This window comes from Sparus aurata, chromosome 23 (assembly GCF_900880675.1).
Source record: "Sparus aurata chromosome 23, fSpaAur1.1, whole genome shotgun sequence".
Classification (NCBI taxonomy): domain Eukaryota; kingdom Metazoa; phylum Chordata; class Actinopteri; order Spariformes; family Sparidae; genus Sparus; species Sparus aurata.
The window spans coordinates 14,536,997-14,553,072 of record NC_044209.1 but is presented as its reverse complement, the minus strand read 5'-3'; the positions used below and the strand labels follow the sequence as shown (position 1 = coordinate 14,553,072).

The window sequence follows — 16,076 nt, the reverse complement described above, 5'->3', positions numbered from 1 at the left end:
TTTCAAATAAAAATCATTATTTCTAACCTTGTCAATGTCTTGACCATATTTTCTATTCATTTTACAACTCATGGTGGTAAATAAAAGTGTGACTTTTCATGGAAAACACAACATTTTCTGGGTGACCCCAAACGTTTGTACGGTAGTGTATGTGATATATAAATAACATTGACTTAATTTAACTTGACTCATATTCATAATCATGGACATAAACATGATTTTGTATAATTTGTATAATATTTCATATAAAAAATATGTATATAAACAACTTACCAAAAGATGACACAAATGTTGTCACTTTACCACGCAGTATGATGACGACATCTTTCTGTACCGGAACTGGTGTTTGTAGTTCGCCCGGGACGTCGCCTTGATAAAAGTTGAGAAATTACATTTGATATATGTAGCATAGCACTATGTGGGACTACAGTCTTCATTTGTCTGCTCTAGCGGTACTGGTCACCATTTTGGTAAACTGAGTCGGGCGACGACTTTTGTAGAACGGCTAGCATTGTCAGGCTGGGCTTGTTTACAATAGCAGGTAGTTAGCAATACTTGAAGCTAACGTTAGCCTCCTGTCTGATATCTGTAGTGTACATCTGTCACAAGAGCAGATAACGTAATGCAGTGAAACCGAAAAGAAAGTTGTAGTCATGGGCAGCTGAAGCTTTCTTTTAGCAATGCATCTGAATTGTACATTACCAATGTAGCTAACGCTAACCTAAGCCCTAAATAGCTAACGCTTTGTCGAAGTTTAATAGTCAAAAAAATATTTTAAGTTTAGTGCGTTGAAACATAGACAGCCAACAAAATCAAAGAGGTTGCGTTAGTTTAACGTAATGTTGTCTCACAGTAACTGAGTTTTAGTGGTCTTGTGCAGAGAGGTGAATAGGTGATGTCTGAGGTCAGAGTTAACCTGGAGGCAGGGACACACGATGGCCAGGAAGGAAAATCTCCTGACCCCGTGCAGTCTCCAAGAAGTGAAGCTTCCAGCTCTGACCCGCAGGGGTAAGACTGTCTCTGGCCTTTCATGTTGCACAAGGGTATGAGATTAATAAGCAAGTCACATTGGTCTTCCTATTCCTTCCAGTCCTTTGGGTGCTGGTCACCCAACTTCAGCTGATGTTAGCTCCTCACCTTCTCCTGAGACAAGTGGCTTGTTGTCATTACCTTGGGAGATGGTAACCCACATTGCCTCACACCTTCCTGCACAGTGTGTTATCACTGTGCTGCCAAAGGTTAGTTTTTTTTAAAGATCCTATGCACAGTCACTCCCATAAATTCCTTTCAAAGATGTATTGTTTTCTTACTGTCTTGACTTTTTTGTTTGCCCCCAATCACTAGATTACTAAATCACTATGTGATATATCTCCCAAAATCGACTGAAGAAAAGAAAGGTGTTCTTGATCATTAACTGAGTGTGTAATTAAGGCGTTCATTACGTGTTCTTGACAATTAAAATGCAAAAAAGCTGGATATCCGTCATTCCTTGATAAAAAGCATGGTGCATGTCTTTGAGGACTAACAAACATGTCAAATGCATTTCTTCATCGGTAAACAATTCTTCAAAGCATTAAGAATTCATGTTAACAAGCGAACAATCTTCTTATACCCTGCCTACCCTGGTGGATTACAGCCACCTGTAGATAATTGTAATCGTGTGAAACCATTTGCAGGAATTTGAAACATATTGCCCATGTCACCAGGCAAGCAAAAGGGGACTTTAAAAAAACACACTGAACTTAGAACTATCTTGTAGAAACTGGAATTTTTTCTTGAATCTGTCTTCCTTGTCTCCTTTAGGTCTGCCATGCATTGGGCAATGTGGGTAAGGACAGCACCGCTTGGCAGCTCCGGGCACGCAGACTGATAGGATCCCAAGCTGGCTTTCCAGTGGGCCCAAGGGAGGACTTTGACTGGCCTTCTGCTTGCCTGGAGATGGAGCAGCTGATAACCTGCTGGACAGGCCAGGGGCACCTTGTGGCCAGACAGACCCAGGAGGAAGAGGAGGAAAGGGGACAAGTGGGGCAGCAGCTAAGGGCAGGGCAGGATGGGGAACCAGGTGCAGAAGGGCAGGAAGACGGTAGAGAGAATGAGGTAGAAGGGGTGGGAGTGGTTGCGCAGGAGGTTGCATATGATGTTGATGAAGGGATGGAGGTGGCAATGGAGGGTGAAGATGGTGAAATACAGCCAATTGTAGGTGCAGACCAACTGGCAGGATTGAGAGAGGCCCTGGAAGAGAGACTGGAAGATGACGCAGCAGCACTAATGGAAGATGAAAGGGATCACAGGATGGTGCATGATGCTGATGAGGGGCAAGATGGTTCTCCTAATTTACAGGAGCAAGCGGCAGACCCAAGGAATCTGGGTAATGGAAGACGGGCAGCAGTGGAGCAATGTCAACCCCCCAGAAGTCCTAGTCCACCCCCAGCGCTCGAGTGCATGACTCTACCGTCAGGCCACATTGCCCAGGTCAATTCAGTGCTCCTCGTGGGGGGAGAGGGGAGAGTTTGTGCCACAGGTTCCAGAGACTGGAATGTTAAACTGTGGGATCTACAGGCCGGCTCTGGCGGCACACTGCTGCACACATTGGGAGGGCAGGGTGACTTCAGCACCCATCGGGGCTGGGTCTGGTGCCTGGCATCTCAGGGATCCCTACTGGCCTCAGGTGGCTTCGACAGCACAGTGAGACTATGGGACCTACAGGCAGGTGGTGCAGAGCGGGGCCTGATCAGGGCCGGGGCTGCTGTCCTCTGCCTGTCCTGTCAGACGGATGTATTGCTGTCTGGTACATTTGACAAGAGGATCAACATGTATGACACCAGAGGTGAGGGCACTTACATATAACTTGTATTTCAGTTTAGTATGCATTAAGTAGACATGAAGGTCATCAATTATATAAATATGATGGCGACGCAGTGTCACATGACATAATTGTCACTCACTTAATTTCTGAACGTGATTATGTTTTGTCCACAGCTGCTGAACCCCTGGTGAAAAGCCTCCGTCTCCATGGTAATGCTGTAATGTGCCTGGCTGCAGATGACAAGTACATCATCTCTGGGAGTAAAGATTGCACTGTGGCTGTCTACGACCGCAGGGCAGGCAAAGGCTTGAAGAAACTCCGGGTAGATGCAAACACACAGACACACCTTGTTTCCTAAGTTTGTGTTTGTGTGCATATAAGTTTAGATGCACCCGTATATCAAGACTAACTCCAGTCACTCCCTCCACTTTTAGCTGAGCTCGTACCTGCTGTCCATGAGCTACAGTGGCAGTGAAGTATGGGCAGGAGACAACAGTGGCATGCTCCACTCATTTTCCATGCAAGCTGGGACCTTAAAAACCCCGTCTCAGTTTGATGTGGGGCACACAGCTCTGGTCACTGGCATCCACAGGTCCCCCGGAAGCCTCTACACCTGTTCATCTGATCGTACTGTCAAGGTCGGATTTCCTTTTTTAAGTTGCCTATTTAGTTAACTTTGCTATTAACAGTCTTGAGGTGTAATTTCTTGTCTTTATTACAGGTACATATACCTTGTGCGCCTCCAAGGACATTATGCACGTTGCATCACCAAGCTGCAGTCAATGGGGTTAGTGCCTTGTAACACATCTTACAGATGATTGAAATGTTAGGTTGTTTACTGTGATGATGTCATAACTTTAGTTATGTAAAGATCCATTTTAATTTAATGAGACATATAAGTTAAGAGCATATCAACTATTTGATCAATTTCCAAAGGTGAACAATCATTTTATCAACAAAGAAATAGCATTGATCTTTAATAGTGACACAATGAGCCAAGGCATGAAATACTAATCAATACAGTATCAGCTGTCTTTTTTTTCAATGTTTGTAAAGATACTTGTTTCTTCTCTCTGTGTCTTGACTCTCACTAATAACGCTTCACCTGTCTCGCTGTCTAACTATCAGCTGAGTGTGGACGCTGGGATCCTTGCTGTTGCCTCAGGGGATGTGTGTGTGGAAATCTGGAGGCCCAGAAAATGACAGGGCAGGACTTCTAAATTTGTTGCAAGACTTGAATGCAGTTCGGGACAAGACCTGAAGGCACCCTACACCATACTGGTCTTTCAGCATACACAGAGTGACTAACATTACATACAAAAAATGAAATAAAAATGTCACTTGTGTTGGTTCAGCCAAAAGCCCTTTATAAAACATTTGGTTCCTCGTTTGATCCTGTTGAGAGATTTTTCTACAAACAGAAAACAGTTAGAGTTAGAGTTATGTTTATTGCTACTCTTTGTTGCAGTCACATAATTGCCAGTTTTGTGCCAATACTCTAAGTTTAAAAGACCCTATCTTAGGAGAAGTTTGTTTCTTCTCTTGTACTTGTTGTACGTTTAAACAGTGTGTAAACAAGCTTATAATATTTATATGCTCACTGAATTTATTACAGTGACTGACATTGTACCAAAAACATTAGTTACTTGTCATGTACCGTGAAACGACTGAATTATCCGAGTCCTCTATGACATACTGATTGTATTTGTAAACCTATTTATTTGATCACACTTAGCAGTGCTAATCCATATGATCTTTATTGTAGGTATGTCTGCACATGCTTTGTTTGTGTGTTCGTTTTGAAAATGTATAACAATTTACATGTTTGTGTGAAGCTAACTACAGATCCCAATTGCACAATACTTGAAGTGACTATCTGTTTCAACACATTGAAAGACTATTAAATGGACTGAAAATGTAGTGTGTGATATATCGGCTGGATTTTTTCACGGCCCTGTGGGAAGTCATGATGAAAAAGCTTTGTGCTGAACATCTGGGTTGGACAAAGCAGCTATCTTAAATGCAGGTTGCAGGAATTGTTTTCTTGATCTAAGCAACTTTTAAAAAGTGACCTGACTCAAGTAACCCATTTAATTATGTTCTATTGCAAGGTTGACATCAAAACGTATTAAACAATACCGTGCAGAAATTGGCATTTTGTGTGATTACGCGCCCCGCACAGTTGTAACACAACTGTTGTAAGTGACTGTGACGGTGACCGTTCAGTTACAAGAAACTGTACCATCAAAATGATTTAGAAGCTTTTATTTTAAGGTTAAAAAAAGTTACAAGATGTTGCTCAAAGGTAAACACATATTGATTATGCTTTCATCTAAAGGAGCTATTTAATCAAAGCCTTTAAGTAAAAAAAATAAATAAAAAGAAACAGATTGCTATAGTAAAGGGATTATTTTGTCCACATTTCAAAATAGAAAATCTGTGGTAGCACAGTTGTCCATATGGCAGTCTGCTATGTGTCGGTTTTGTTTGTGCTGAGGAATGTCAAAGCAGCACACAGGTCTTCTTATCTTTGAAAGGATTGGATGAGGCAGCAATGCCGGTGAGTAGGGGGTCGCTGCGCCTGTGTTCCTGGCAGTACCGAACCAAGTCTGATGCTGTCAGGGAGATCTGCTGGCAAGAACGTGGAAAGGACGGTATTTCACAGGATTATAGACATTGCAATGCAGTATTATTTATAAATCTTAACAATGGAAATCTTCAAACAAGTGATCTTAAGTGGTACAGTCCAGATGTTTTACGACGTGAAGCGAGCATGCATGTATTTACCAGATTATTCAGACTCCTTCATACCTTGATTCTCTCCATGCCTGCCTCTATCCGAAGTTGATCCACCAGTTTTTGTGCCTGAACAACGCTGTTGCTGCTGCTGCACATCTTTCCTGACATTTCCTTCAGTGTAAAAGCTCAGCAAACAAGGCCTACAATCTTTACTTCGTATTCCTCTTCCACACCAAAAGGAGCAGTAGGAAAATGATGTGTTTCACCTAATCCAGAGAGTCAGCTCAGGTTGTGAAGTAGAGTCTGGTCAGAGAAGCTTTCCTTTCTCACCTGAGCCCCCTTTTTATTCACTGTTGGAGCCAGTTCAAAGGCTCTGTGATATAAAAGGTCATAGTGCTGGAAATGTCACCAACATCACACATCACCTCACAGACACAACCGATGAAAAGATCATTGGCTAAGGCATTATGCTGTCCTTCATGTGCGCTTTCTGAGTTTAACCCACAATGGGTGCGTTTACTTTTTTACAAATTGTACAACAAATCTGTTTATGCAGTAATAAAAAGGCAGGGCATTTGAAATCTTCAGTCATTTGGTTAAATGTATCATGGTTGGCACTAATACATGTTAGCAAAGATTAAGTAGGCATACAAGTGGTGCAGACAAGTGACTGCAAAATAGGGTGTAACACTGGCCATGTAACAAAAATGTGTTAATAACAGCTGCAGGCCTCAGCAGTAGGAATATCTTCTCGAAGACTGAAGAGTGGGTGAAGTTTTTAAGAACTGGGGCTTGAGTATATCCATTATTTTGGAATTTATACATAACATTTTGGTGGGGAATACTGTATCTTAAGTTTATCCTACACAAAGCTGTAACCTGTAATGACTTACAAAACCTATAATGTGCTTGTAAAATTGCATGCGCTTTAAAAAGTTTAAACAGCCAGCCATATGTGAAACAATTTAAACCACCCTTTATCCCAAACCATTCTTCCATACCACCCAGCCATTCTCAGAGTAATTTTATATTAGATAAATATGGTAAGTAAAAATGCTACAAGTAATAAGTAATACGTTATTTCAAAAGCAGTAATGCAACTCTTTTTCCAGTCGCTGTTTAACACACTTATGAATGTTCAATTATTAAAAAAATACTTAATAATGTGAATATGATATTTCAATATTCTGTTCCCCTCATGTAAAGGGACAGGGCCAAACATTTCAATCACCAATTGTGTCCAAGCCTGTCTGATACAGTCTTTAACAAACTCTGAACAATATGCGCTACAGATACTTGTATTTAGCAGTCGATTGTGTTGATGCAGGCAAACTAAGTGTTTACTCATTTTGTCCACTCGTACGTTATTCGCGTGGAAGTACATTGTCCCTTCGCTCCCTCCGTAGTAGGAACTTGCTTGCTGCAGGCAACCCATGCGTTGTTTACATGCATGCTAATGAAGACTGTCCTCGTTGTCTTTGGTGACAGTTGATTAAAACTTAACCACCTTCATCGACTAACGTCTATCCAAGAGTAGGTACGTTTTCATGACTGTCCTCACTTGTCAAAATGAATAGTAAAGACAGTCGATAGGATAAAACAAGTCAGAGTTAGCTTGTCTCTAGCTAACTTTGGACCACATCGACTCTGCAGTGGAGGACAACAACACTTACAGCACGTAGGTGATGTTATCCTCCACCTTTCACATATGTGCTCTGTTTAAGTTATTTTCCTGCCCAATGGACGACACCTAGACACGGTGTAAACCTTTGTTTTAGGTTTATTTTTATACGTTCAGCTGAATTGTGTTGTTGTCGTTAGCTTGTAACCGTAGTAGCCGTGCAAGCTAGCCATGCAGTTTTTATATAGACCGATCAGCCAGAACATTAAATCTCCTGACGGGTAAATAAAAGTGATCAAATCGTTACAGACAAATGATCTGCTGGTTCTTGCAGTTATGTGGATGACATCCAAACATCGTTGTAGGTGCATTTGTAAGTACACACCCTTATGACAGTTGCTCACCCAGCAGGACAATTTGCCCTGCCACACCACAAAGACGCGAAGAGCTTGACAAAACGTTCATATCATCAATCTGTACCCACCTGTTTTCTCAAGGCTCATGTTCTGATACCATGACGGGCTGTACTTGGTGGGGATGGTGTGTTTGTGGTTGCCAAGCCTCAAGCTGGTTAGACTGGATATTTGTTTTACAGTTATGTTCCATGAAATAACTGCAATTATTCTTATTGGGAAACCAGTTACACTAACACTGCCTCACCTGAACCCTTTCTATAGATCAGTGCCATTTCCCTAGGTTTATCTCCCAGAATCCTTTAGGATGTTTATTTGTGAAAACTCAGGGATGCTGAGCTTTAAAGTTAGGCTGATATTGTCAGATCAGACATTCTTTCTTTCAGCTGTTCACACATGTAGCTCACCACCTACAGAAGCTCAGTCATGGTTTTCCTATACATTTCCGTGAAAGCAGAGCTGCTACCTGTCACTACAGGGATTACATCTGTTGCTACGTGATCAGGGCTTCACTAACATGTTATTTTTGTTTTTGCAGAAAAGATGGCAGACCAGGCCCCTTCTGTTGCCATGGAGGCTGTCCTCAAGCCTAGCTGCGATCTCCCGGAAGATATGCCAAAGATCAGAGGCTACGACTTCAACCAAGGGGTCGATCTCCAGGCAGTGTTGAAATCCTACCTCACCACGGGGTTCCAGGCCAGCAGGTTGGGTTTGGCCATCCAGGAGATCAACCAAATGGTGAGAGGAATGGCTGTGTAGGAGATGTCTTCTTTGCTTAAGTGCAATGGAGGTCAGTGGGATTTTATTGGTGGGACTCACAGCACCAGGGACTATTGTTGTCTAATAACTCCACACCTACAGATAGAGAAGCGTCTTGAGCCAGTTGAGGCAGACGAAGGAAATGAAAATAAAGAGTCTGGTGAAACATCCAGCAAGTCCGGCTGCACCATCTTCCTGGGTTACACCTCCAATCTCATCAGCTCCGGTGTCCGAGAGAGCATCCGATACCTGGCAGAGCACAAAATGGTACATACATTTGTACACTTAACATCCAGAACAATTAACCAATAACAGGGGGACAAGTTTATGAGAATCAGTATTTTTACACCATGTTAGGTGGATGTGATTGTTACCACAGCTGGAGGCATAGAGGAGGATTTCATCAAGTGTCTGGCTCACACATACTTGGGAGACTTCAGCCTGCCAGGCAAGGATCTCCGCCAGAGGGGTATCAACAGGTTGGCAACAACACACATCACATTTACTCCATCAGAATGATGCAGGTCAGGTAGTCTGCCATAAAGGCAGCATTTTACACTGAGTCCTAAAGAATTAGTTTCACTTTTTGTGATATATGCAGTTTATTTCATGTACGTTTTTCCCTTTTACAAGCACCTTGAAATCTAGCTAATTAACATTTTTCAATGTCACATGTTATTGTGAGTAAGTACATCTAAAGTAAGAAAAGTGAAAGATTCACAGTTTCATCTGGGGTTATATACCCAACTATTTCTTGGCTGCTCAATAATCTCCTCTGGCTAAACTAAGCTAAGATAAACCAGCTGCTGGCACATTGACCAGACAGGAGTTTTGTCAATTTACTTACCTTACTCTTGGCAAGAAAGCCAATGAGCATACTTCTGAAAATGTGTAACAATTAATTTAAACATGACAATTTCAGTAATAATAACATTAACAGTGATCAGTCTTGGGTCAGACTACAATATAAAATAGTGTTTGCTTACTCCAGCCTTCTTTATTCTGCTGTATTTTACCATAACATCATAAATAGCCGACGTAATATGTATTCAAAAAGTCAAAGCATGTAATAGAGGGGTTTGGCTTGCAGGTACTCCTAGCTTATGTATCACATTCCCCAAAATGTTTATATACGTCTGGTCCTTGTACATTCCCATCATCTCTCCCTCCTTCTTCTCTGTCCTTTTTCTTATGTAGGATAGGGAATCTGTTGGTGCCCAATGACAACTACTGTAAGTTTGAAGACTGGCTGATGCCCATCCTGGACCAGATGCTGTTGGAGCAGAACACAGAGGTTTGTTTCGCTTAGTGATGTAGAAATTTGTTTTACTTTTGCACCCAGTACAGATGAAACCTATAGTATGAAAGAGCTTCAGTTGTTATTCTGATGTTCTCACATGAAAAACACTACATTGTCCAATTATAATAATACAAGGTTGGTACAAAGTTTTGTAAGTTTGGACAATGCTTAATTTTAACCATTGTTTTAATTTAGGAATAGCCTTGAATTTAATATACTCCACGAAGAGTGTTTGATTGTCAATATAGCCTGGTGTTTCATCCACACAATTAATCATTTAAACCAAAAAATGTTTTAATATTTGAAATGAAACAAACCCAACGTCATATTTGTTTGTTGTCTCTTGGCGTAGAAATTAGGAAGAATTAAACAAGGAGAAAATTGAAGGTAAAATAAACAAATGACGATATACACGGATAAAAGTAATTCTGTAAACGTTCTTTTTTGCCCGATTGCGTTTATGGTAAAAATGTAGATGTGATGATAAAAGGCTTTGAGACTCTGGACATTTTGGGTTTAAATGCCTTGAAAAGTGCTTGTATTTAACTCTTAAAATGCTGAATGAACACTAAAAATATAACATGGTCTCCATCATGTGATTTTTTAATTTTTATTTTCATTAATTTCTTTTTCTTTTTTTTTTATTTCAGGGCACCCGTTGGACCCCCTCCAAAATGATACATCGACTTGGCAAGGAAATCAATAATACTGACTCTGTCTATTATTGGGCATACAAGGTAAATTATGTTTAAACTGGTTATCTATTATATCAGACTAAGAACATTGGATTAATGTTACAACATAGAGACAAAATCAAATTGCTTAAAAGACAATACTGATAAGGATTTGTCTTACTCAGTGTGTTTGTATCAAGTCTGATGTCAATTAAGATAAGTTGGAATTCAAGTCCAAAGTTGGTATGTTTACAACCATGGTACATTTGTCATTTCTGTCTCAGTTAAGTTCGTACAGTTAGTACAGTCTATTACTGCCCACATGTTAGTGCGTAAATTTGACGTTTATATTTTGTGTCAGAATAACATTCCAGTGTTCAGTCCTGCCCTGACAGACGGCTCTCTGGGCGACATGATCTACTTCCACTCCTTCAGGAACCCCGGCTTAGTTTTGGACATAGTGGAAGGTAAAAGCAACATTTCTGTCATAAAACAGGATCACCACAGCTGTCTCAGCTTTATCTCTTGTTGTGATAATGACTGTGGGCCTTATTTCAGATATCCGCAAGATTAACAGCCAGGCGGTGTTTGCCAAAAGGACGGGAATGATCATCCTGGGAGGAGGGCTGGTCAAACACCATATAGCCAATGCTAATCTTATGGTAACAAACTTCTGATGATCCTGTTTCTTACTTTCTTACTTTCTATCAGGTTTTGTATAAAATTCTGTTAAGTTTTTAACATTTTGTTGGCCATTAGTGGTAGAAAGTTACAGTACACACTGTGAAACTTGGTAGTTAAGTAATTCCATGTTATGCTACTTCACACTTCTTTTCCACTACAGTAAGGGAAATATTGTAATTTTACTTCACTGTATTTTTTGGACACCTTAAAATACAAGTAGCTTTACAGATTAAAATTGACTTACAAATAATATGAGTTTATCAAGTACGTTTATAGATTACTACCAAAAAAAGTCATCTTAAATAGTAAAATTAGTTCCCTTTCAACTGTAACAGTAAAATGCTACCTATACATTAATGCATTATTGAAATAATTAATACATATAATATTTTAACACTCACATGAGGCGTTTTCCGGCATTATGACTACCTTTAAGTGCACTTATGTACATTTTCAGTGCAGACTTTGACTTGTGTTATCTGAATAGTTTTCTACACTACTGTCAGCCATGAAGATTTGTATGACACTGTGCAAAACTATGACAAGGTTAATAAAAAACAAGTTGTCCACGCTAGGTTCACACATGTCTATATTTGATGTGGATAGTAATGTTTAATAATAGATGGACATTTCCTAGTTAGCTGTCATACAGCACAGCCAATGTCAGCAAAGCAAACCTTGTCTAAACCTAATACTGCAACAACATGCACTCTCCCTTGTCTCCCTCCAGAGGAATGGAGCTGACTATGCGGTGTTTGTGAACACGGGCCAGGAGTTCGATGGCTCTGATTCTGGGGCCAGACCCGATGAAGCTGTATCCTGGGGCAAGATCAGAACAGACGCCAAACCTGTTAAGGTATCAATATTTATCCCAGCAGTGTTAGCCATGTCAGTACTATGCTCCACTTATTACAGTTATGTCCTCAGGTACCCTTTTATTAGAAGTTATTTTGAGATGTCTTCTCTTTCTCATAATATTGTTGATTGGTGTCTCAGTCACTCTCACCCTGCATCTGGATGAACTGTAGGTCGACGGGTAGGATCCCTCGAGCAGAGTGTGTAACAACGTTTACGTTTAAGGACAGATACCTTTTCTTGTCGCAGCAGTAACCGCTGACTGCTGCTAACTGTAGCTGACGTTAGCTACTTAGCTTGAAATGACATCTGATAATATTGTTATAGAAACCTGGCATTTGTATTAATGACAGTGTCGTTGCGTTCAGACTCAACTGTGGCAGTGCCAAAATGCACAAAATGCCAATTTCTACTAAATGTTGCTTCAATGTTGATTGGCTGACACCAAACTCAAACTGTAAATGTTTTAGGTAAAAACTCTCATCTTATCTCATCAAGAAAAAGGGAATCTGTCTCATGTGTCAAATGTTTTAGTGGTTGGGGCAAAAAAAAAATCTGTGTATGAGCCGCTGCTGTCTCCGTTTTGGCCGCAAGGTGGCAGTGTCAGCACAGTGTAAAATCCAAGTGTACGGAGTGACACCGAAGCACAGCAACATAAATATGAAAACCAGGGACTAGATACAGTTCAGTGTAGTAAACATAACGTGAAAGTGATGCACTGCTCTGCTCTCTGTTCCCAGGTGTATGCAGATGCTTCTCTAGTCTTCCCTCTGATAGTGGCCGAGACCTTCGCTCTCCACGCTGACAAGCTGACTGCCGGCAAGAAAACAGACTAAATAATTGCCCCCTTAAACGCATTATAGAAAAACAACAACCAGCTTGTTTGACTCACTGCAGACATGAGTTTGTTAAAAATACATTTTTGGAATGGTGCGAAAGAAGCATTTAATACAATGCTGCAGTGAAAATGTTATTTTATGGGAGTCTGTGGTGAAAGTCTTCTGTCTTAATGTTCTCCATAACAATATTTATTTGTTAAAACAAGTACAGTTTTTTTTCCTGTATCTCCAGATAGCAGAAATAGCATGGGTAGCATGCTATTGCATGTACCAAAGAGACTGTCTAAAATGCATCAGGTCTTAGGTGTATGCGCATAAATATTCTAGTTTTATATCCGTGTATGAGTGTGTTTGTGTGGGTGAGAGAGAATAGATATACACATCATGAGGCTTATTATTCAGTTGAGCATTTTGATTTATTACAGTTTATTTGTGGTACGACATACAGTCACATCACTTGGAATAATCCCTTATTGCTTGTCAGTTTGATATGTTCAGAGCCTGTATCTTACTGCCACTGTTACAGGGTGAACATGTGCCGGTATGTCTTAATAAACCATAAATAAATTGTTTCTTTCTGCTTTTAAATAGGGTTTTAGTAGACTATTAGAAATAGTGCAGTAGGTCTGTGAGAAGGCCACAAGGGGTTCACTTTGTGACACACATTTCACATGACTATGTGTGTGATCAATGTTGTATAAAAGGATTTTTTTTGCCTTGCAGGACAGACGAGGCATTACTGCTGACCGATTATTAAAGTTTGAAGCTCTTCAGTTGCATCTGAACCATGTCTAAAAATATTTTTAAAATGAACCAGTCGTAACTGCAAAAAAGTGTAGCTCTTAGTCTCCACTTCATTAGGAACGTGTACATTCCAATGTCAATACATTTCTAACTTAATGAAGTTTATAATCAGTTTTTGGTGACATTCAAGGAAATTAGTAAATTGAACTACATGCCTATAATCGAGGTTATAGTTGTGATTTGACTGTGTCAACATAATCTGAACATTATAGGCATCATAAAAGCAAACTTTATGGCAGAACAGTTGAGCTGGATTGAAATGGAGCAAGGGTGCAAAAACTTGGAGGGCAAAAATGAAAGTTGATGGTGGGCCAGTGGCCAAAGGCTAGTAACATCTGGTGCCCCCCGCAGGCCACCTTTTGGCCAGCCCTGAATCAGAACGTACAGTTACATCTAATAAAGTAGACACTGAGTGTATCTACTTTATAAGCCTTCAATTTGACAACCTGTTTTTTGTGTAATTAAGAGACTCAAACTTCTCTGATTCAGCTTCCACCCTTTACTGTTCATTTAGATGGGACAATGCACAATACATCTGTTGTACCAGACGCAGTTAGATGCTAATTTTCAACTTAAAAGTCCCTCGGTGGAGGGTGTGATGTGCGGGTTATGCAGGTTGTAGTAAATGAAAACTTCACACTTTGTAAATAAAGGTCATATGAATAACTAAGAAATAGAACAACCACCTTGACACAACTACAAGAAAATACTATGTACAGTTCATCAGTACAAGCACCAACCAAACACTGTTGTTTAGCTTCATTACTCCAGACCTGATTGTCCTATAACCATGCTACCAAACTAACTTCAATACAGTTAAAAATGCTGCACTCTCTGTTACTCAGTGGTAAAGATATCTACCTCCTGGCTGCCTTAACTGAGCAGTTTTGCCCAAATGTTGCAGATCTAATGTAAAAGTCCCTTCTAGCAGAAGCTCATTGTCCTTGAGCCAGCTCTACATGTTGTCCCAAATGTTTTAAAAGTTGTGCTGCTGAATTGTGAATGATCTTATATAATAAACCAATACTGGCCATGAAGAGAAAATATTATACTTTGATGAGAATTAGGTTTGTATCCATGGTGATAATGATTTTTACTGCTTGCCTTATACGTACAATATGACGTGGATGCAATAATGCACTATTTGTACGGGACCAAGTTGTAATACAGCATGCATGTACAGCAGATGAATCTGGAATGGGTTTGATTCCTTATAAATCTCATTTTAGCATGGTTGTATTTATTCCTATTGTTAATAAAAAATGAAAAACAGCAGAGAAGAAAAAAACTTGTAAGCAATGTTATGCAAATGTGCGAGTGGCAGCGAGTGTCAGTAGGTGGGACTCATGTCCTTCCCTTTCTGCTGTCAGCAGAATCCAGTAACAAGGATAAAGACATTTCCCATCACAGTACATCAGTACGATGTTGTACGGGTGGTTATTTCCTCTGGCTAATCCTTGACACACGGTCGCAGATACCCGTAGTATTTGCAGATTTAGCAGTGGAAATGTGTGTAGTGTTTGTATCATATGTGTATATGGTATATTCATCGAAGCCTGATTTATTTTCCCCCTACAGTTGTCTAAAGTGTCAGATTGTCTTTTTTTTTAGTGGGAACGGTGACCTTTTCTTTTTTGGAAGCAGAGATGGAGAAGTAGAGTTGGAACTGGGATAAGGTCAACTTTCCCAAAACCTCAGCACCATATGTCTCTCCCTCTCTGACACACACACACACACACACACATATTGGGCGTTTCTGTATGTACAAACGGCTTTTCCATTCAGTATTTCTACCATTTCCTATTGGCAGCTGCACTATATGACTGTGTTTACCCAGGGCTTGACAGTTAAAAGATTTATATTTTTTTAAAGGCCGTGGTGTATGGATTCTCAGCCCTATAGAATCCTGTGTTTGTTCTGTGCTTAATGGAAAGATTACACGGATAGTGAGGGGGCTGAAAGGACTAAGATAGTGGCTGTGTGTGTGATGAGCTGTAGTCACGCTATAATAATATTGTGTGGCGTCTGCACACTGAGCAGACAGTGTTTGCCCCGTCCTCCTCTGTGAAACAATCAGTACACTGTGTGTGATGTCCAGGGCCGCAGCAGTCATAATGGCAATTATGTCTTTTCCCGGACAGATTGGCGGCATTTTTTTTTTTTTTTTTTATGGTGAGAAGAACCATAAGACAGTCAGACAGGGAGGGACAGAGAAGAAGGAAAAGACAGAGGGGGAGCTGACCTGCTGTACAGCTGCAGGGTGGGGTGGATCTGTGTGGATTGGAGGGAAAAGAATCCTTTTTTTCATACATGGTGGATTGATGTGTGTACATTTGCATATTTTCCCCACTCACTTTAATTGTTAAAGATAATTTTTTTCTCCACGAACTGTGTCCTCATAATGTCACGCAACTTATTCCAGATTATAGAAGATCAGGACTGATAAGAATTCCTGTATTATGCTCACAGCTCTGTGCTTAATAGCAGACCTGGGTTACTACTTTCAGGCTTTGTCCAAAATAAATCCCTATATACTATATAATGCTCTTCATTAACTGACTGCCATTTCATTTAAGTGGCTG

General features: G+C 40.3%; 3 protein-coding genes across 6 annotated transcripts; 2 read left to right on the top strand and 1 right to left on the bottom strand.

Annotated features, from left to right (window-relative positions):
• Positions 1 to 308: 308 nt before the first annotated feature.
• fbxw9 (F-box and WD repeat domain containing 9) lies at positions 309 to 4,726 on the top strand. The gene is made up of 7 exons (XM_030407984.1): positions 309 to 1,008; positions 1,091 to 1,238; positions 1,804 to 2,827; positions 2,980 to 3,128; positions 3,241 to 3,444; positions 3,528 to 3,593; positions 3,935 to 4,726. Exons 1-7 carry the CDS (start codon positions 896 to 898, stop codon positions 4,007 to 4,009), a joined length of 1,779 nt encoding a protein of 592 aa, XP_030263844.1. The 5' UTR covers positions 309 to 895; the 3' UTR covers positions 4,010 to 4,726.
• A 330-nt stretch (positions 4,727 to 5,056) lies between these two features.
• On the bottom strand, positions 5,057 to 6,223 carry LOC115575730 (guanine nucleotide-binding protein G(I)/G(S)/G(O) subunit gamma-7-like). 2 transcript variants are annotated; one of them, XM_030407988.1, is made up of 2 exons: positions 5,618 to 6,208; positions 5,057 to 5,434 (listed from the first exon to the last, which is right to left on the bottom strand). In XM_030407988.1, exons 1-2 carry the CDS (start codon positions 5,711 to 5,713, stop codon positions 5,309 to 5,311), a joined length of 222 nt encoding a protein of 73 aa, XP_030263848.1. In that variant the 5' UTR covers positions 5,714 to 6,208; the 3' UTR covers positions 5,057 to 5,308. The 2 variants fall into 2 exon arrangements, 1 of the variants encoding a protein (XP_030263848.1); XR_003982721.1 differs by having other exon boundaries at positions 5,322 to 5,437; positions 5,618 to 6,223.
• A 703-nt stretch (positions 6,224 to 6,926) lies between these two features.
• On the top strand, positions 6,927 to 13,475 carry dhps (deoxyhypusine synthase). 3 transcript variants are annotated; one of them, XM_030407986.1, is made up of 10 exons: positions 6,927 to 7,078; positions 8,118 to 8,317; positions 8,441 to 8,605; positions 8,696 to 8,817; positions 9,536 to 9,632; positions 10,289 to 10,375; positions 10,674 to 10,779; positions 10,871 to 10,974; positions 11,727 to 11,852; positions 12,592 to 13,475. In XM_030407986.1, exons 2-10 carry the CDS (start codon positions 8,123 to 8,125, stop codon positions 12,685 to 12,687), a joined length of 1,098 nt encoding a protein of 365 aa, XP_030263846.1. In that variant the 5' UTR covers positions 6,927 to 7,078; positions 8,118 to 8,122; the 3' UTR covers positions 12,688 to 13,475. The 3 variants fall into 3 exon arrangements, with proteins under 3 accessions (XP_030263846.1, XP_030263845.1, XP_030263847.1); XM_030407985.1 differs by having other exon boundaries at positions 6,927 to 7,082; XM_030407987.1 differs by having other exon boundaries at positions 6,927 to 7,223.
• The last annotated feature ends 2,601 nt before the right edge of the window (positions 13,476 to 16,076 follow it).